Source organism: Tenebrio molitor, chromosome 9, assembly GCF_963966145.1.
Source record: "Tenebrio molitor chromosome 9, icTenMoli1.1, whole genome shotgun sequence".
NCBI classification, from domain to species: Eukaryota; Metazoa; Arthropoda; class Insecta; order Coleoptera; family Tenebrionidae; genus Tenebrio; species Tenebrio molitor.
The window spans coordinates 3,048,709-3,068,826 of NC_091054.1; the positions used below are offsets into that span (position 1 = coordinate 3,048,709).

General features: G+C 38.8%; 4 protein-coding genes and 1 long non-coding RNA gene across 6 annotated transcripts; 3 read left to right on the forward strand and 2 right to left on the reverse strand.

The window, feature by feature from the left end:
- Nucleotides 1-13: 13 nt before the first annotated feature.
- On the forward strand, nt 14-1,268 carry Pym (partner of Y14 and mago). Its single transcript, XM_069057171.1, has 3 exons — nt 14-414; nt 464-712; nt 765-1,268. The coding sequence occupies exons 1-3, from the start codon at nt 384-386 to the stop codon at nt 1,010-1,012; spliced, it is 528 nt and encodes a 175-aa protein (XP_068913272.1). The 5' UTR covers nt 14-383; the 3' UTR covers nt 1,013-1,268.
- On the reverse strand, nt 1,253-14,571 carry LOC138137633 (neprilysin-1-like). The gene is made up of 6 exons (XM_069057136.1): nt 14,442-14,571; nt 2,101-3,290; nt 1,949-2,049; nt 1,844-1,902; nt 1,476-1,804; nt 1,253-1,426 (listed from the first exon to the last, which is right to left on the reverse strand). Exons 1-6 carry the CDS (start codon nt 14,536-14,538, stop codon nt 1,280-1,282), a joined length of 1,923 nt encoding a protein of 640 aa, XP_068913237.1. The 5' UTR covers nt 14,539-14,571; the 3' UTR covers nt 1,253-1,279.
- Nucleotides 10,446-13,063, forward strand: LOC138137660 (uncharacterized). Of its 2 annotated transcripts, XR_011161815.1 has the most exons (3): nt 10,699-10,769; nt 10,825-10,930; nt 11,171-13,063. It is a non-coding gene; the product is annotated as an uncharacterized lncRNA (long non-coding RNA). The 2 variants fall into 2 exon arrangements; XR_011161814.1 differs by having other exon boundaries at nt 10,446-10,930.
- Nucleotides 14,572-14,658: 87 nt separating the features above from the next.
- On the reverse strand, nt 14,659-17,329 carry LOC138137628 (ATP-dependent RNA helicase DDX42). Its single transcript, XM_069057129.1, has 4 exons — nt 16,973-17,329; nt 16,762-16,921; nt 14,992-16,713; nt 14,659-14,941 (listed from the first exon to the last, which is right to left on the reverse strand). Exons 1-4 carry the CDS (start codon nt 17,146-17,148, stop codon nt 14,864-14,866), a joined length of 2,136 nt encoding a protein of 711 aa, XP_068913230.1. The 5' UTR covers nt 17,149-17,329; the 3' UTR covers nt 14,659-14,863.
- Nucleotides 17,330-17,574: 245 nt separating this feature from the next.
- Nucleotides 17,575-19,702, forward strand: LOC138137636 (nuclear factor NF-kappa-B p105 subunit-like). Its single transcript, XM_069057142.1, has 4 exons — nt 17,575-17,701; nt 17,797-17,893; nt 17,940-18,091; nt 18,142-19,702. The coding sequence occupies exons 2-4, from the start codon at nt 17,831-17,833 to the stop codon at nt 19,490-19,492; spliced, it is 1,566 nt and encodes a 521-aa protein (XP_068913243.1). The 5' UTR covers nt 17,575-17,701; nt 17,797-17,830; the 3' UTR covers nt 19,493-19,702.
- The last annotated feature ends 416 nt before the right edge of the window (nt 19,703-20,118 follow it).

Below are 20,118 nucleotides of genomic sequence, written 5' to 3' on the forward strand. Positions count from 1 at the left end.
TTAGAAAAATAATTCTTATGATTTTATAAGGAATATAGGTATATATGCCTTAAGATCATAAGATTTTTTTAAGGATTAGTTATTAAGTATCAAGATTTATGTGGTAATAATTAGTAAATTGAACTTAAAATTTTACTTTTATTCGAAAAAGGTACCTACAGGGTTCGGTGTGTTTCCTAACTAATTATTTCTCGGGACTAAAAATAGATGGCGTCGCAAACGCAGTTTTTATTTCAAGTAAAGAGTGGGACATCCGTATCATCCGTGAGTAGTTCACTTGCAAATGTCAATATTATGCTAGAATTCGAACACAAACATCGAATTTACGTATTGCAACTTTGTCTTAAATAACGATTAGGAAAAGCGTTTTTTCGAATCGGACAATGTACTCCAATAACGTCGTCACCGAAAGCGGTACATTTATCTAGTTAAAGTCAACATAACCTCAATGTTTTCTTTGTAGGCGACACTTTTATTCCCGCTTCTCAAAGACCTGACGGCACTTGGCGAAAAGCCCGTCGAGTCAAAGAGGGCTACGTGCCTCAGGAGGAAGTTCCCCTGTACGAAAGTAAAGGCAAACAGTTTATGAGCAGAAATACCAAACCTGAACCTGTGAGGCTATCGACAGGAGAAACAGCGCATCGCCCCATTCCTGGTCTTATTATCATTGACGACAAAGAAAAAAAACAAGCGAAAAAGAAGAATAAAAACAGTAAATTGCTGAAGTATGTATGTTTTTGCAACTAATTATGTTGTAATTGTAGAAGTGGAAGAAGTTACAAAACAAATACAAAATGTCACAATATGTGAAAAAGCTAAAGAGGCACCTGTACAGACAGATCCTGCTAAAAAATTAAAGAACCTGAAAAAAAGGTTGAGAGAAGTTGAGACATTAGAGGAGAAATTGAAAAGTGGGTTGATACCAAAACCTGAACCTGAACAACTTGCCAAAATACAAAGAAAAAATGACTTGTTGATGCAGATTAGAGAATTAGAAAAACAGATTGTGTAACTTAAGTTGAAAAGTACAAGTCATGTAATTCTTAAATTATGACATTTTACCCTGTTTATTGAGTGAGGGCGTCAGTTTGTAATGATAGTGTCACACTGCCCACAAAACTCTATTTAGAACCTTTTCAAGCCTTGCAATGCCATAACTTCAGTGCAATATGTACAGCAGGGCTTCAAACGGTTGAAAATCCACCCACTGTGATAGTCACGTTCTATCCTCTCATTTAAACACGAAAATAAATGTCGATTTTATTTAACACTTTATTCTCTACCAAAGTTTACAAGACTGGGCAGAACCACAATTGTACGCGCGCCTAAAGTCCTGGTTGTTGCTCAAACTCTGGACCCGATCCCAAACCGGCGGGTGCTCCTCTCCATTAAAAATGTCCGTGTTTCCGGAAGTTTCACACCACATCTAAAAAATCTGTTATGAAAAAACGAGTCGAACCAACTGTTATGTATACTTGGGCAAAAGACATAAAAAATCTGCGTAGTTTTTCCCTGGGGGCAACTTTTTTAACAGCAGTTACGCTAATTCGCAGTCCGTTACTGTCCGAGATCATTTCCGCAAGTGTGTTGGCCCCGGTAAAGCACCGAATGCGATTTTTATAGAGGTCAAGGTCTCGGTCCGGCCACCATTTGGTGATTTTTCCGGTCGGATCGGCCAAAATGCCCGCAGGGTCGAGAGAGTGAGATAATTCGTGACCGATCAGAGAACCCAAAGCTCCGTAGTTGAGAGTGTCGTCTCCAAACAAATGAAAAAACGGGGGTTCCAACAATCCTAAAGGGATAACTACAAGGAAATATTGATTTTAGCGTGTTCTCTACTCACAGATCGAGTTTTGGAGAATACTGTAGAAAGCATTGACTTCAAAAGGAGTCGAAGGCCATCTGAAACGAATCATGACTTTGGAGCAACTGAAATCAAAGCACTCACCTCGTCCTCGGTTGTTTCTCAGCGAGCCGGAACAACTCCTGAGTCGTCTTAAAATATCTCAGCTTGATCACGTTCATGAAGTGGTCGTCGGTCATTTCCAACTGAAATCAGACTTGTAAGCGTCAACTTAACGACTCGTGCTGAGTTCTTACTTTATGATAAAGGCGTAGAGGAGCTCCCGTTAAGTGCCACTTCGAGTACCCCAAATACAGTTGAACATTCTTCACTTTCTCAACACTCAAAAGTTTCGCCTCTTTGCTCAGCCAGTCGCTCCTGAGTAACGTCTCGATAAAAGCAGTTTTGATAGAGGCAACCATTGCAGTCACTTTCGGAAAAACTTTAGGGCTGACGTAAGAGTTGAGGTACTGAGGCACTAACGAGGGGCTAAAGTACTCGATGATTTTATTGAGGCACTCGTGCTCTCGAGAGAGATCGTCCTGAACACCTAGAACCGCTTGGTCGATTAAAAAATTTAAATTCCTCATGTGGGGAGTGGTGTCCCTCGACAAATCTTTAATTACGGCCCATGTGATGTAATCATTGGCTACCCTGCGTCCCTTTTTGTCTATCAAAAGAAACAGATTTTTCAGATAGTCGTAATTTCTAATCGTAATTACTGTGTTGGGGGTTATTTTAGCAAAACCTTTGAAAATCAAGTCGAAAACTCGAGACCAGTCTGTGGAGAATTTCTTGGAGAGCTTTAAGACCGTAGTTCGTTCATTTTTTGGCTTGTTTTCCATCAGTTTGGCCAAATGCATTTCAAATTTGACTATTTCCTTGACCACATCTTCGTCCACGTGACTCTTGTTGTACATGTGCTTGGCTGTCCCCAGAATCCACTGCTCGTACGCTTCCAATTCAGTATTATAACCAGAACTGGTCAAGACGTGTTGAGGGAAAATCAGGTTTCCTGGTTCCACATATATCATGAAACGTTTGGGGTTTTTGTAGTCCAAGTCGGCGTGGATCCTAAGGATCGGGTGGGTTCCCAGAGCTCGAGTGACCTTGGATATGTGTCGCAACCAATCATTGGTGTTCGCTTCGTTGTCGATCAGAGGCCAGCCCCCCAAATCATCGACCAATGAGGTCAGTTCGTTCAAATACTTGTTCGCGTCATTATCTGTCAAGCAGGATCGATAGAAGATTTGCGCTTTTGTTAGTGTGGGGTCGTGCCGAGACAAGATCTTCGATAAGCGGTGCTTGATTTCGTGACTGACTGCAATCCAGGGGCTCCATGTCGGTTCGTAAGGGGGCCTTTTCGAGCGAGTAATCCATGTGGAGCAACTGTAGCCGTAAAAATCGGTGCAGGGGTTGGAGGTGGTGTTGACCGGGGCGAGATTATCTGAAGGGACACAAACCAATGGAAATAAGTGTAGTGGGCAACTGTTCTCTAACAATGCGCAGATCTCCTGCGCATATTTTCAATCTCTTATAAATGTAAAAATGTTAAAACGACCTTTATGTATTCATAACCTTAATTTGGATTGTTGTGTCAATTTTGAAAATGTCAATGTCAGATTTACCGACAAAACATTCAAGAAGTTTTAAAAATCAGACACATGGAATAGAACGTGGTTTTAATTAATAAAAAATGGAAAATAAAGAAATAAAGTTAATATTTTGTAATGACTCATATTGACATATTGTAGATAAATTTGACAATTTCATCAATCATGTGTCACAATTTCAATAAAGCATGATTTAGAGTAATTTTTCTTATGACAGAAAAATGATGTCCAAAATTTAATGATCGCAATAGAGGTTTACATTATGTGACGTCACACCTGACGTCGTAAGGTTTCACAAATTCAGTAAACTGGTCACCGAGGTGTTTACTCTGTGTGTTTACTGGTGGAGTAAAAAAATTGCAAAGAAAATAAAATTAGGAAAGTGATTTTATAACATAATTATGTCATCCGGGCGCCATTGCGTCGCGGTTTTGTTCTGGGAGCTCTGCTCTCTCATTGGCCGACCAATGAATGGACTCCGTTGGTTCCTACCACCCAATTTTCTGATAAATAGGCGACGCCGGCCGAAACTCGTTCAGTTTCGTTCACACGCTAGACGTGTTCGTTTCTACAAAAAAGACTGCTGCTCCGTAAAAGCGAGCTGGACAAAAAGAGCACTCCATCGACACAAATTTTAGGCCACGTTTCATGAGCGCATCACACAATAATTTCTCAAAGCGTTTTACCACGTTATGACTCCATAACATAAGGAAAATAAAGCCTTTATGAAATCGTATGGAAAATTGTTGCGCGTTTAATATTTTTTTAGAACCGCTGCTAAATGATTTGCTTTTAACTGTTGCGTAAGTGGAGCCACTAGCTAATCAGAATGTTATTGCCTTAAAATTAAATATTATATCGCGAATGCCAAGGAATATTATCCCTAAATAAATAAATTTATCTTCTGCTATTGATTATTCCTAATCCTTTTGCCAGACCCATCGAGTGACATTTCGGTAGATCAACTCGGAACTTTTCGGTAGGTTTCGTAAAAAATCGGTAGATTTTTTTATTTCTCGGCACTGGACGTATTTCTTGTAATAAGACGATTGAATTTTACATAAATAAAAGCTACGCTCTTTCACACCCTCATCATGGCGTAATTTAAACAGAACACAAAAAAAAAATAACGGCACATCAACCAGTCCAAAACAAAACGCCTTCCAGATTGAAAAAACTAAAAAGCAATATTTCTGTGAAGTATAACGTTGGAAAAACTTGCAAGAACTTCACGGTTTTTACGTAAACAAAATCGCTGTTTTCCATTTAACGCGAAAATTCCAGAAGTAGTTAAAGTGAACAATTACCAATCCTAGAAATATTGTCATAAAACAATACATATACAGTGTGGAATAAAATGATTTACATCTAAAATAAATTTATAAATTGTGAAACACAATTGGCAAAAGGAGAAAAACAAAAAAAAGAACAACAAAACAGCTACAGTCATATAATTCTAAAGAAATACGTTCAAGTCCGTAACATGTAGAAAATAACTAAACATAAAAGCTTTGCCATTTCTATTGAAACACCACCTGTTGATTGTCAGTTTGGCAATGCTGCAAATATGTTTAGTAATTTTTTGACTATTATTGCCAATCTTGATTTTTGTTGAATGTCATGTCATATTTGACTTAACGCGTCTTTCATTCAATTATAAACCAATAATTATCAAGAATTTATTGTTTTTTCGCGAAAATAGAGCAAAATAGAAAAAAAAAACACGAGTCCTTATGGGTGCTGACATGAAGAGAGCTCTTATTAAATTATATGATAAACTGCATTTAAGTCACCCAATGTGGTCAGTCAGAAAAATTTGTGTTGAAATTTCAGAAATCTTTTCCGTAAGTTAAAAAAAAGCGTCTTTCTATCATTCTAAAAAGCGTCAGCTTAGAACGTATTTACATTTGCTAACATTTAGGTATAACATCAAAATTAAATCCCGCACTTTTTATCACACGCCACTTGGCACATGCGCCTTGAGGGGACATCTTAAATTATTGTTCTAAAATCTAAATTGTAACTTTGATTGTCATCTCTTCAGCTAAGCTTTCAGCGAGTGCAGTTTTATTCGTTATTAATTATTATAACTCATTTAACTTTAACAGCAGAAAAGCGAGGTTACGTGTAAGTTTGGTTCATCCTCTGTGGTTTCACCATATTTTAAGAAAAATTCAATAAAAAAAAGCATTTCAGCAAGTGTAGTTTATTAAAATACTTAATACATATAAGTACATTGAAATAAACCAAAATAATTATTTTAAATTTTTCCCCAAGTTATTCAATATTCAATTATGAGTTTTGAGTTCCTCAAACTCCTGATTTTTTTTAATCCTTACAATCTTACCCCACATTACCAACATACCCCCATAACACCAATTTCTTTTTCCAGATATCTGATATTACTGTCTACAGAATTATCCAATCACACCTGAGAGGCGAAATCCTTCAAGATTCCAAAACTGGCGCCAATCCTTTGATTTTGTAATTTCCTTATTCATTGATTAAAATTCTTTGAGTTTCCCTTGGGTTTTACCTTCCAGCAGGAACACTAACAACGACAGATAACCACGCTAAAAACCACTCACTCACATTTGTAGTGGTAGGATTCGCAGGCGTAAAATTTTTAGATTTCTATTAACATTTATATTAAATTATATGCACGATGCGTCGACGAGATCAATAATTGCTCAATGTGTAGTTAGATCATTGATTTATCAATTTATCACACTTATTTTGACCGTGATTTGCTTTGACATTTTAGGAACTAGAAAATGTCAAAATTTCAAATTTCTCACTAAAAGCCGTTTTACAACCAACCGAACCTGTTACACATTGCTAAATTTTAGGAAAAATCCAACAGGTGGTGTTTCAATAGAAATGGCAGAGCCTATAAATAAAAGCTAGACACTTTCACACCCTCTACAACAGAACACAAAGAAAGCGGGGTAATTAACGGGATCACCCTTTCGACTCCAGGAATGACGGCACATCAACCAGTCCAAAACAAAACGCCTTAGATGTTCTCTTATGCAAATGAAGTAAAAATGTTAGATTATGAAAATTTTTTGAGTAACTTTTCGGTAGATTTGAAGTTTAAATCGGTAGATCGGTAGATTTTATGCGAATTCGATAGATCTACCGAAAATTCGGTAGATCTGGCAACACTGGTCGGATTGACCGACGACGAACGCCGATAATTTTCATATCGAGAACGGTTAAATTTAAGAATCGATGTGTACGGCTTACACATTTACATTTCGCAACATAAGATCGTGAGATTTGGACATGAATGCTTGACGAAGATTCTGAATCTGAATGACAGCGATGACAGTTAATATTTGATTTACACGACACACAAATTTGGTGGAAAAAGTAAAACTTACAAAGCTACCCATGGCTTGCTTGATCGCATCGACCACTCACCAAGATAAAGAATGGAGTATACAAAATTGTGAACCATTATAATACAGGGTGAGCAACAATAACTGTTTCAGTTGGCAATACAAAATTTTACATAAAATTTTCAAGACTGAATTGTACCTATTTCGGTTTGTTTTATTGACATTATTGACAGCTGCTATACATTTCAATCATTTTGTAATCTTTTATTAATAAAATGGTTTTCTATTTGGAACATGACATAAAAGTCACCAAAAATCACCAGAATTTATTGCCAACTCAACCAGTACTTGTTGCTCTCACGGTACATTGTTTACATGAAATGTTTTCAGCTATATTAATCAGTTCCATGCCTTCACAATAGGTACTATGCCGGCCAAAAAATTTTGGCCGTCATTGTCTGTCAATTCAAAAAAAAATAATTGTAATCCGTACTTTATTGTCATCATAATTACCGTCTTGATTATGAACGTTATTTTTTGGGTGATAAATTTCAAAACTCAAAATTATTTTGTCATTTCTACTACACAGAACGTTTACCTCACGTTGTCTATGTACGATTGCTCTAATTTTGTTTATTCATGTCGGATTTTTGGAATATCTGAGCTTCAAACAGTTTAAATTGATTGTCAAAATGACAAGAATCGAAAGTGAGGTTACGATTCCTAAAGGTCTATTTACACTTTACTTGAATGTCAAGAAAGTGACGGCCAAAATTTTTTGGCCGCCATAGTACAGCTAAAATGTCTCATATAACATAAATAAATATGCTACAATGTGTCTCACAAAATAAGTAGGTACATTAATTTTAACCCGTGCCAGATCTCGTCAAGAACAACAAAATTGTTATGTACCATTTTTTCGAAATCTAATTTTCTTTTCAGTATTTTACCCGCCCACAAATTAACGAGCTGTCTATTCTAGTTATATGAGCAATGACAGTGACCGTGAAATAATAGTTTTTGTAAAATCAGCGCAAAACATTGTGTTTTTAGAATGAAGTTTTTTCGCTCTGCGGCCGAGGTAGAGGATTACATTTTCAGTTAGTTTTATCCGACCGCGAAAGGCAGATGTTTACGTGTTGATTCTGTGATTTGTGCTAAATTTTTGTGAAAATGGTGCGTTTATTTTCGAGTAGTGAATACATAGATATTGTGTTGGTGTGTGGTGAAGCGTGCGGGAGTGCTCCTCGAGCCCGGAGAGTTTCCGTGCGACTTCTTCACGTGGGGGTACATGAAGGATTTGGAACGGGTGGAAAATGCTGCCACAACAATTCCCAATAACAGAGGTGTGTTGGAAAGAGTGGAAAAATCATTTCGTCGGTGCCTTCATTATTGTATCGACAGTAACGGCGGTCACTTTGAAAATTTCGTGTAATGATTAGTGATTACTCTGATTACTTCGTGAGAATATTTACGGATTAATACACTAATTTTAGGTGACGGGCGATTCATTAGTGTCGGTTTATAGTAGTTTATTTGACGAGTTTGTGTGTAAATTGGGCCTTTTTTGGCACGCGTGGGCCATTTTAAAACGCGAGTGAAACGAGCGAGTGCCAAAAAAGGCCAAATTTACACACGAACGAGTTGAATACAACGTTTTTTTGTTCGACGAGCCCCTTACAGGCTTCAAATCGCTTAAAACCTTTATAATAATAATAATAATAATTTTTATTCGTACACCACCCAATAGGTATCGCACACGTCAAACATATACAAGAACAAAATATGTACAACAAAATATGTACAACAAAATAGCAAAACACAATACACGATGCTTCAACAACTTAACACACAATAAAAGTAGGTCAAACCAATCCAATTATATCTATTTTAATTTAATGTATCAATCGTGTCCCTCAGAAAATCCTCGAAATTGTAGTAGGCTTTCTTTAGAAGAAATTTTTTAATGTTTATTTTAAAATTGTCTACACTAGCATTCCTGACCACCTCTGGCAATTTGTTGTAAAACTTAATACCATAGAACAAGACTCCAGTTTGAGACTTATTAAGTCTAAGTTCTTTTAAACATAGATTTGATTTTTTTCGGGTTCCATAAGTATGAATCTCGCGATGAGAAGTGTATTCATCCAGGTGAGTTTTAATATAAATTAAACAGACCAATATATAAAGTGATGGTAAGGTAAGTATGTTTAATGATGTAAAATAAACTTTGCAGTCGTCAGTATAGCCTAAACCTGCTAAGATGCGTATCGCTTTTCTCTGCAAGCCAAATAGCCGATGGCGAATAGTAGTGTGTCCCCATACTAAGAGGCCATATACTAGGTGTGATTCGCAAATTCCGAAATAGATACTTCTCAGATATTCAGGAGAAAGTTGATTTTTGAGATTTCTTAGGAGAAAGATATTTTTACTTACTTTTTCTGCAACTGAATCTCCATGTATACTCCAACAAAGCTTAGGGTCAATATGAAGACCCAGGAAGTTTGCTGAGGTTTGAAAATTTTCTGGCGTCTCAGTTTTTCGTAGAGAGAATAACATGTTTTGTGTTTTGTGCACATTAAGGCACAGTTTGTTAGCCTGAAACCATTCCAAGGCTTCATTTAAGGCTGACTCATGAATTATTGGTATCGACTCGTAGGTCGTTACTTTATTTTTAACAGTTGTATCGTCTGCGTATAACCCACTTGACGATTTCAGAGATAGTGGTAAGTCGTTTATAAATATAATGAAAAGTAATGGACCCAGTATTGACCCTTGCGGAACCCCTTGATTAATTGGTAAGCAATTTGATGTTTTGTTTTTAAACTTTACGACTTGGCTTCGATCTGCTAAATATGACTTCAGCATTTTACAGCTATTTGGGTGTAGGTTATACGATGGGAGTTTCTTTGCTAAAATACTGTGAGAAACACAGTCGAATGCCTTGGAGAGGTCAAGGAAAGAAACAAGAGCCATATCACCGCTCTCAAAGCATGAAGTTACAAAGCTATAAAGATTTAACACAGCATCCACTGTTGACTTTTTTTTTCTAAAACCAAATTGATATTTTGATATTAAATTGTTTGATTCTAAGTACTCTGAGAGCTGCATAGACAGTACTTTTTCCAGAAGTTTCGAAAATATCGGTAAAAGCGCAATGGGTCTAAAGTTTGACGGGTTGTTTTTATCCCCTTTTTTATAGATAGGTATCACTTTCGCTCTTTTCAAGCACTCTGGAAAAGTACTATCGCGAATACATAGATTAACTAGCTTAGTTAATGGGGAGATTATTACATTTTTGATGGTTTTAATTAGATTAACATTAAGATCGTAGATGTCGTTGCAATTACTATTTTTTAGACCGTCAATTAAATCCCTTACAATCACACATGACACCTCTCTAAATTGAAAATTAGTCGAATTTGGTGGATTCAGTTGCTCCCTGATAAAACTCATAGGATTTTTAGTGTTAGCATTAGAATTAGAATAGCAGGAGGTAGTCTGAGAAGCAATGCTCGTAAAAAAAGTATTAAAAGAATTAGATGTTATGTCACAGGTTTCATCACAAGTGTTTGAATATGTATTTCGATTTTGATTTACTATATTCCACATTGCCTTTGTTTTATTTTTGGCTGTTTCAATGCTTTTCTTATTGTAGTTCATTTTTTTGAGCTTGATTTTTTCTCTATATAATTTACGAAAACTATTTCTTGCTTCTCTTGAGTGATCAGATTTAGAGGCTTTATATACAACATCTAAAGACTGCAAAGTCTTCCTCATAGATTTTAATTCATGGTCAAACCATTTAATTTTGTTCACTTTATAGCAGTTGTTGGTTTTTACTACTACTTCGGGAAAATTTATACAAGCATGATGGCTTATTAGATCAATGAAAGAAGAAAATTTAGGGGAGAGAGGGGTAAAATGATCCTATCAGGTGAAATGATCCCTCTCAATGACGACAGAATGGTTAGCGCAATCTAGCGGAAATTGATTACAACATCACTTACAGATGCAGTTGCAGTCAGGGCACCCAGTATTGTTCCAAAGCTAGCACGCATAGCGTCAGCAGAGTGAAGTATTTATTTTTTGTGACATTGATATAAGGCCAACCGGCTTTTGTTACCATTGTAAGTACACTTACTGCGACGTAGTTGTAAAATTGCATTCATTTGTGATTAGAGCATTTTGTAAACTTTCGATATACTGCAATATCATCACATTTTTTCGCAAATTTAACCTAAAAAAAAATAAGTAAATGTGAGACATGCGGTGTGGGGTAAAATGATCCTGCATAGTAGGGTGTAAAATGATCCCGGGGATCATTTTACCCTCCTCAACGATTTCTAAGTAAATAAGTTTTGTTTCAGTCTACACAATGCCTCGTACGTATATACGAAAGACCACAAGGCAAAATTGGTCAGAGCGGAGCATGGAAAGTGCAATTAACGCAGTCAAGAACCAAGGAATGCCAATAAAAACCGCTAGCAGAAATTTTGGAGTTCCTGTAATGTCCTTAAAACGTCGAGTGAGGAGTAGGAATGTTATTACTAACACTCACAAAAAAATATTGGGCAGCAGAAAGACAGTCTTCTCTGCTGAACAGGAAGAAGAATTGGTAAATTACATTTTGGACATGGAAGTGAGAATGTATGGTTTAACTACCCATGATGTTCGAAGTTTAGCATATCAACTTGCTGAACGAAATGGTATTGCTAATCACCCATTTTCACTTGAAAATAAAATTGCTGGTCGAGACTGGTTATTTGGTTTCCAAAAGAGACATCCTGGATTATCACTGCGTGTCCCAGAAGCAACATCGGTTGCTCGAGCAAAAGCTTTTAATAAACCGGTTGTTTCAAAATTCTTTGATTTATTAAAAGCTGAATACCAAAAGCACAACTATCCAGCTCATAGAATATACAATGTGGACGAAACTTCATTGTCCACCGTTCCCGGACGCAATTCGAAAACTTTTGCAAAAAAAGGTCGCAAGCAAGTTGGCCGTGTTACTTCCGCAGAACGTGGACAATCATCAACTGCAGTGATATGTATGTCAGCTGGTGGCATGTTTCTTCCACCAATGATTATTTTTAGTAGAAAGAGAATGAAACCTGAATTAAAAGATGGAGCTCCTCCAGGTACCATCTTTGCATGCAATGAATCTGGCTGGATGAAAGAAGAAGTGTTTTCCTTATGGTTTGAACATTTTTTGTCTTTTGCAAAACCTTCGCCAGAAGATCCAGTTCTTCTAATTTTAGATGGGCATCTGTCCCATACAAAAAATTTAAATGTCATCGTTAAAGCAAAGGACAATTTTGTTTCTATCTTATGTTTACCTCCACACTGTACGCACAAGCTCCAGCCACTAGATGTAGGAATTATGTTTCCACTTAGTACAGCTGTAGATCATGCACTTGAAAGATGGCTAAACAACAACCCTGGCAGGACTATAACAACCTTTCAAATAAGTAAAATTTTTTGTGAGGGATATCTAAAGGCTTGCACTCCAGCCAATGCGATTAATGCATTTAAAAAAACAGGGATTGTGCCTTACAACAGTGGTATTTTTAATGATTTAGATTTTATAGCGGCTGAAACCACGGATGAAAAAGAAACAACTGAGATTGAGTTATCTGAAAATGTTGAAGCAAATGCCACTGATTTAGGTGAAGCCAGTACAAGTAACACTAGTCCAAATAAGACTGAGGATGTTGAAATTGATAAGACTCACGATACGTCGTTTACCAAAGCCGGTCCTATCACACTTAGGCCCTTACCTAAAATAAGTGGACCCCGAGCACAGAGGAAAAGGAAATCTGTAGGTACCGTATTGTTAACCAGTACGCCTTACAAAGATAATTTAACAGAAGAAAAAAAACAAAAAGCTGCTAAGGAAGAAACAAGAAAAAACAAGAAAGGAAAATGCAACCCAAAAAAATCAAAAAAAGGGCCTCCCAAAAAGCTTGCAGAAAGTAGCAGCGAAGAATCAGAACAGGAAAATGGTGCACTCTGTATTTATTGTTCTGAACCCTATGGAAATTCTATCGAAGGCGAAGGGTGGATACAATGCTCACGGTGTCGTCAATGGGCTCATGACGCTTGTGCAGGAATAGATGAAAACGCCTGGGATGACTTCATCTGCGACCTTTGTCTAACAAATTCATCTCATAATGCTAATTCATCCAAACGCCTATTAAAATTTTGAAGATTTGGTATTTTTTTAACTTTTGTTCATCCAATATAACTTTTTTGTGCATTTATTAGTGTGGGATCATTTTACCCAAACCTGTGTACAAAATGATCCTTTTGCAACTACCCAATTATTTATACATATATATAAATTCAGAAGCTTGAAGGCGCCAATAAAAATATTTTTGAGTAGCTAAATGATGGATAAAAGCGATGTATATAGTTACGCACAAATTCACTCAACACGTTAAGAAAAATCAATTTTTCTTTCTTAGAGGGATTATTTTACCCCTCTCTCCCTAGTATTTGCATCACAAGACTCACCTATGAAACTCCAGTTTATGTTACTTAATGAGTTATAAAATAAAAATTTACCAATGTTGGTAATAGGTTTAAAATTCTGGAGTCCAGTCGAGTGGTTAAGTTTAGATTTGGGTAGTTTTAATTGAAGCTTAATGGCCAGGTGGTCAGATAAATGCGTATCGAATTGATTTACTGAACAACACGATGAGTGAAATTAAAATTAGCTTGACGTTTCGTTTTGACATGTTGTGACATTTATTAAAATCCGTTCACATAGGAGAAAATTCTCAAATTCTGACAGTGTCGAACAAAAAAAATATTTATTATTAAAATTGTTTTCATTTAATATCGATCATATATTTCTCATTTTTCTCTTCCACCCTTATCATTATAGGTCAAGGTCACAGTAACAGGCCCAGCAATTAGCCGCTGTGCAAAAGTTAGCAAAAATCAAGTGCAAGTTTTCTTGCATTTGTTTTTTCTTTTTCGCTTATCAGCATCGACGAAGCAAATAATCCCCATAGGCGGGTAACGAAATGTGTGCCAAATCTTACAATAATTTTAATTGGATAACTTCAAGGCCAAAAAATGACGTTAAGAAATGTCACAATGTATTTATTATTCGATTACAAAGAACCAAATAATTCAAAGAATTTTATCGTATTATGAAAATCCATGGAAAAATAAAGTAATGAGCTTACCTAAAAAAGCAATTAACAAAGGTCTTATGATTGGTGAGCGAAAATCGCTTGCGGCATAGACACTATAGGACCCTCGACATTTTTTCATTCCAGAATACGCTATTAAAATATCATGCGGCAGTTCTGGGACACCCGGTATATGTATTAATAAATGTATTTATTGGAAAAATGTAGATACAAAATAAATTTGTTATTTTTTCAATAATGTCTTTTGCTTTGTAGTTCGTGCGGTCGCCAAAAAAATTTAATGTGCACCTCTGCCAAAAAGTGCCTTTTATCCTCGCCTGTTTCAAGCCTCGGCTGCGCCTCGGCCAAAAAACTCAGACTCGAACGAAAAAAATGCACTTTGTGTCCTTGATACACACATAACTATTTTTTAACAGTTTAAGAAAACACCCCTCTTTCGAGCGTTCCCGCTGACGTTCCCCTTAACACAATATCTCACCTGAGTAATTTTGCGCCCTCAAAAACGGAGGTAGTTTCACCCCTGCCTCCGCACGCAGGGTTAGTAAAAGGAGACCCAACAGCCGACTCACCAACATGTTAATAAACTCAACTGGACGGTTTATTAACCTTTTAGCGACAAATGTTATCTAACTAGACAAAATGTGGGTGCTTGTGATAGGACACCGGTCGAGATTCGGTCAGAATTGAAACATTCCTGGATTAAATCGATTTATTCCTGTGTAACACTAGTAACAAATTCAAACGTAGTTATTCATGCACAAAGAACCAAAAAAAAGGCTTCGAAAATTTCAACGAGTCGATCTAATTGCATCATATTGTTTGATAAATTACAAAAAATTCATATACACTTATAATATTAAAAGATTTGAACGAATACTATACATGCTGAGACTGAGTCCCTCACTGCCACCTGCTCTTCTTCCTCGTCGACGCCGAGGGCTGATGCGCTTGTTGCGTGGGCTCAGAACTCGCCGTGAACTGAAATATCTTTGGATCAAATCAAACTCCAACCGAGAACCTCGACGTACCTGATTCATGTATTGAGTCTTGAACGCCGCCTTCATCGCCGACAACCTGTCCGTTGCCGGTCCCCTCGATTGTTGGCTCTGCTGAGTCGGGGCTTCCCCCGAGACGAACCCTTTCGGCGCGCTCCCCACCTTCTCCTTAAAACCTAACCCCACGCCTCCCACATTTGGATTGCCGCCTTTACTCTTGTACCGCTGCTTCCGGTACCAGGAGCTCTGCAACGCCAGATCGAGCACTTCTTGCGGCACTTCTTGATGCGCAGCTTCCAGATTCTTGACGATGTGCCCGACGAACTCCTTATCTCGGGGGGTGATCAACGTGAAAGCTGTACCCTGGTTGCCGGCGCGCCCCGTCCGACCGATCCTGTGGGTGTGAGTGTCGATGTCTCTGGCTATGTCGTAGTTCACCACTGTGCGAATGTGGGGGATGTCCAGGCCTCGAGCTGCCACGTCCGTGGCCACCAACAAACCGCACTCCTTCTTCTTGAACGCGGTTATGACTTTGTTCCTCTCCGCCTGCTCGATGTCGCCGTGCAGCAGCAAACAGTCGAATTCTTTCACTTTGAGGTCGGCGGCGAGCTGCTCCGCATCCACTTTTTTTGTCACGAAGACTAGCACCGAGCCCGCGGACAACATCTCCACCAGATTGTTCACCAACCAGTCCCTCTTCAACTGTTGATTCTCCATCAGCAACACCTTCTGGGTGACGTCTTCGTTGGCTTGGCCCGTGATCCCCTGCGAAATCCTCACCGGATCGATCAACGCGTCTTTCGCGAGCTTCTCGATTCTCTTCCTGAAGGTGGCGCTGAACAACAGCGTCTGTCTGTCGGGTCTGACGTGATTGCAGACGGACCTGACCTGGGGCTCGAACCCCAATTCGAACATCCTGTCGGCCTCGTCCAACACAAGAAACGTGACTCGTTGCAAATTAGTCGCGCCCCCTTTCACGTGATCGATTATCCTCCCCGGAGTTGCCACCACGATGTCCGCTCCTTCCTTCAAGGCCAGGCTTTGCTCCCACTTAGAGCCCCCACCGTAGGCGCATACCACCGTCAGGTCGTACACTCTCGCGAATTTCTTGGCCTCGTTGTATATCTGAATCGCCAATTCTCTCGTGGGGGCTAAAATCAGTGCCGCGGGACCCTCCCCTTCGACCACGGGAGGCTGCGCCGACACGTGTTTGAGAAGAGGCCACAAGAAAGCGGCAGTTTTGCCGCTTCCGGTCTGAGCAATACCCAAAACATCGCGACCTTGAATAGAACAAGGGACAGCTTGCGCTTGAATCGGGGTAGGCGAAATGTACTCGGCTTTAATTATCGCTTTTAAAAGTTTATCGTCGAAATTAAAATGAGCAAAAGACGAGACCGGTTTCGGCGGATTCGTCCCCGAAACTGTGAGATCAAAAGTCTTCCTCAACTCCGCGACTTGCTTGTTAGTCAGACTTGTAATCTCGGGGTGCTCCTTGTAAAAATTCTTTTCAAACGGTTTGTATTCTATAGTGGAGTGGTCGATCGGGGGTAACGGATCGATAATTTTTTTCTTATCAGGTGGAATCGGATTTCCGTCTTCGTCATATTCCAAATCGGGATTCTCGTCTTCAACTGGTGCTAAACCCGCAGTCGGATTCTCCTCCATGTAACGATAATACGACTCTTCAACGTCCTCCTCTTCCAAATCGTTACGCACGCCCCCTTGCGACGAACTACCTGGTTTCTCTGTTTCCATCTACAACACTTTGTTGACAAACTGAGTCTTTTAAATTTCAATACCGACCTGTTTCTCGATCCCCGCCATGTAAGCGTCGAGAGGATCATCGTCGTCATCAGCAGTCACTGGTTGTTGCTTTTTCGTCATTTCCACTCGAGTCGGACTCCCGGGGGCCGGTATGTACGCTAAATCTGGTACCGCTTCTTCTTCGTCGTCTTCAAAATACCTATAAAACACAAATTCAGGCCGTCCTTCACTTCATACTCCGCTCGCGTACTCATCCTCGGTAGCGGCTCGTTTGCGACTGCCACCCCACGCGGCAGACAACGCGTTTTGACTGATGGCGTTCATCGTCGAGTAACCCTGCTTGCTGACGCCGCTTAACGGGGGCGGAGGCACCGCGTTGTGCCTCTTTTGGTTCATCTGGAACCCCGAGTAGTTAAAACCGCTCATGATGGCCGAAGAGTGCGGTTAGAAAGTCCGACGTCACTTGAACAACCACATGGAAACTTTATCACTAACGGAGTAATTTCACAAGCGCACGACACTGAACTCAAATAACTCGTGCCAGGACTAAATTGGCAAAGACGTAAACACGAACTTTCAAGAAGAAGACGTATGAAACCACATTAGTGATTGCTGACAGCCGCTGTCGCCAACCGTTCACTAACACATTCCCTACATCGCACAATTTTGATATGAGTTTAAACACTTCAAATGATAAAATTTATCGTGCAAGTTGCGTTATTTAGATTTTTCTTTCCTTATATGCGCGATATGCGAGAGTAAACAACAATAAATCACACAAGAACCTGCTGATTTCCATTGACACAAGTTCAAATTTGTCGCCCATAATACAAATCGCCCGCAGTTTCTCCACAAATTCAACAAATAAAATAAATAAACAATCGTGCCATTGCAACAATCGGGTGCCTCGAATTTACTCCTCCCATTTTATTTCAAGTTTTCCACGCCGATGATTCATTTCAATCTTTAAATACAACAGGTTTGACACACTAGTCTATTTGTATTTAGTTTGTCACTTGACTTGATAACGTTATCACATTTTTATTTTTTTTGGTGCCCCGTACATGTATTCAGGTATAATATATAGCGGTGTGATGAAAACAAATCTATGGATTCCGACGAATTGTTATTTCTGCGTCCAAGGGTGTACCGCTGCGGCTGCAGACGTCGGGTATTTACCATTTCACTTTCCTAAATATACTAAAACAAATCTAAAGTTTCCCTTGCAGCGTGAATCCAACCCCCTTTTCCGCGCCGTCTTGTCGAGCAATTTAAAGGACTTGATGAACTTGGTAGAATCAGGCTCCCCCATCAACATACAGAATGAGAAGGGCAGTTCACTCTTAAATTTTACAATGCGGCGCAAAAGGTAATTCAAACCCCACTTGTCCCCCAAGTTTTATGGTATTTCTTTCGCAGAGTCGAGATTTTCGATTACTTGCTAAGCTTGGATCAACTCGACGTCAATTTTCGCGACCGCCTCGAACAAACTCCCTTGCTTTACCTGGCAGGAGTATGTTTTGATGAATATTTCGCCTTGAAGTTGCTCAGGAAAGGTGCCGACGTACACTTGACCGACGATTCCGGCAACTCGTTTTTACATTTAGCTGCCAGGTGCGACACTGACGATAACGTGAAGGTGGGACAGATGATTATAGAAAAGGGCGCGGATATTAACGCTCGAGGATCTTATGGAATAACACCTCTCTATGCTGCATGCGAAATAGGCAACGTTGATTGGATCCATATGCTACTGTATTATGGAGCTGATGTTACAATTCCCAGCCATAAAGGAATCCTGCCCTTAGCTATCCTGGCCCAAGATATTGAACAAAAAGAACTGATTCCCCTGCAAGAAATTCTTTTCAATTATACTTTCAGTGATGGAAGAATTCCGATTAGGCTTCCAACGCTAGTCTCTGCGATGACGCTGGATCCAGCATTATTCGAAAGAATTCTCCAACAATCTGACGTTTCTTACAATTTATCTGACTTACAATACATGATAAGTTATTTGATACATTTGAGGCCAGAAAATTTAAAATTGTTTATTAACAAGTTTGGCCACATCGTGAAGGAAATGATTGAAAATTTTTCGCCGTTAGACGTGATGAACAAAATTCCAGTGGATGGAATATTTTCTGGAATGGAAGGAATTATCGACATTTTTTTAAATAGTGAATACGTCTCTGAATTCATTCAAGTTGCCGATCCTACATTTCCAACAATTTCTCGCCTTCTTAAACTCTATAATAATCGATACCATTTCGTAAAAGAGGAACAAGTAACTGAAATCATCTGTCTCATGCTTTCCTATGGCCTTGGCGTCACCTCATGTGATTTAGAGATGGTGTACAGTTACTACAACTACTGCGAATTATTTAGAATATTGCTTCGAATGGAGATAACAATGATAGATAGTAATACTGACTGTCGGTCGATGGCTGTTTTATACTACGATGTAAACTCCACTATTGACGATTTTCTTAATGATGTTTCAGTACCTCCAAACTTATTGTATTATTACAACCATCCAAAGCTTAAAGAGATTTGTGTAGCTAATCATCACCATGACGAGGAAATCATTGAACAAGTAAAAAACATGCCTGAAGTAGCCTCTTTAGTTGAACTAAGCAGAAACGCTGCTCGAAAGTTTATCGTAAAAAGCTACAACATTAAGAATTCTTCGCAATTTTATACCGCGCTGGACGAGCTTCCAATTGGGAAAATGAACAAAAATATTATTGCCTTAGAGAAGAAACTGTACTAGGCAAGTTTCACGAACTGAACTGATTACAAATTTTGAGACTTAGTGGCCAATCATGCTAAGCCTTTGGTTTGAAGTAGGAATTTAATTTGGGCCGAAGACACATTTGTGCCTTTACCATGTTACCAATTAGGTCGTAAGAGTATGACAAATTTAGATGTGGCAACATCTACAAAAGTGTATTTTAATCAATAAATAATATCTGTGATGTAATCGATCGTTTTCAATTGAAATTCCCACTTCGGGCAACAACCGATTCTTATCGGTCAATGCGAAAAAAATAGGCAATTTTGTTTTGTAAACAGACGCTCTCTCTACTTTCGGCTGTCGAACCTCACGATTGTTTTTCTAACCAGTTGGTTCAGTTGAAAAAATTGAATGTGTAATACCCCAATTTGGATTCAAATTGCCGCCGCCGAAACAAAAGAAACGGAACTAGGAAAAAACGCGAAGACGTACTAAAATCACCGAAGAGTTCCGACCTCTAGGTGGTGGGGGTCATTTTTTACATTTTTGTCTCTCTAGTCAGTCTAGTCTGCTTTCGGGTCTCGTATCTCGAATTTAACGGTTGTGTTTTTCTAACCAGTTGGTTTAGTTGAAAATTGAGTACGATTCTTTTAGTGGTTCAT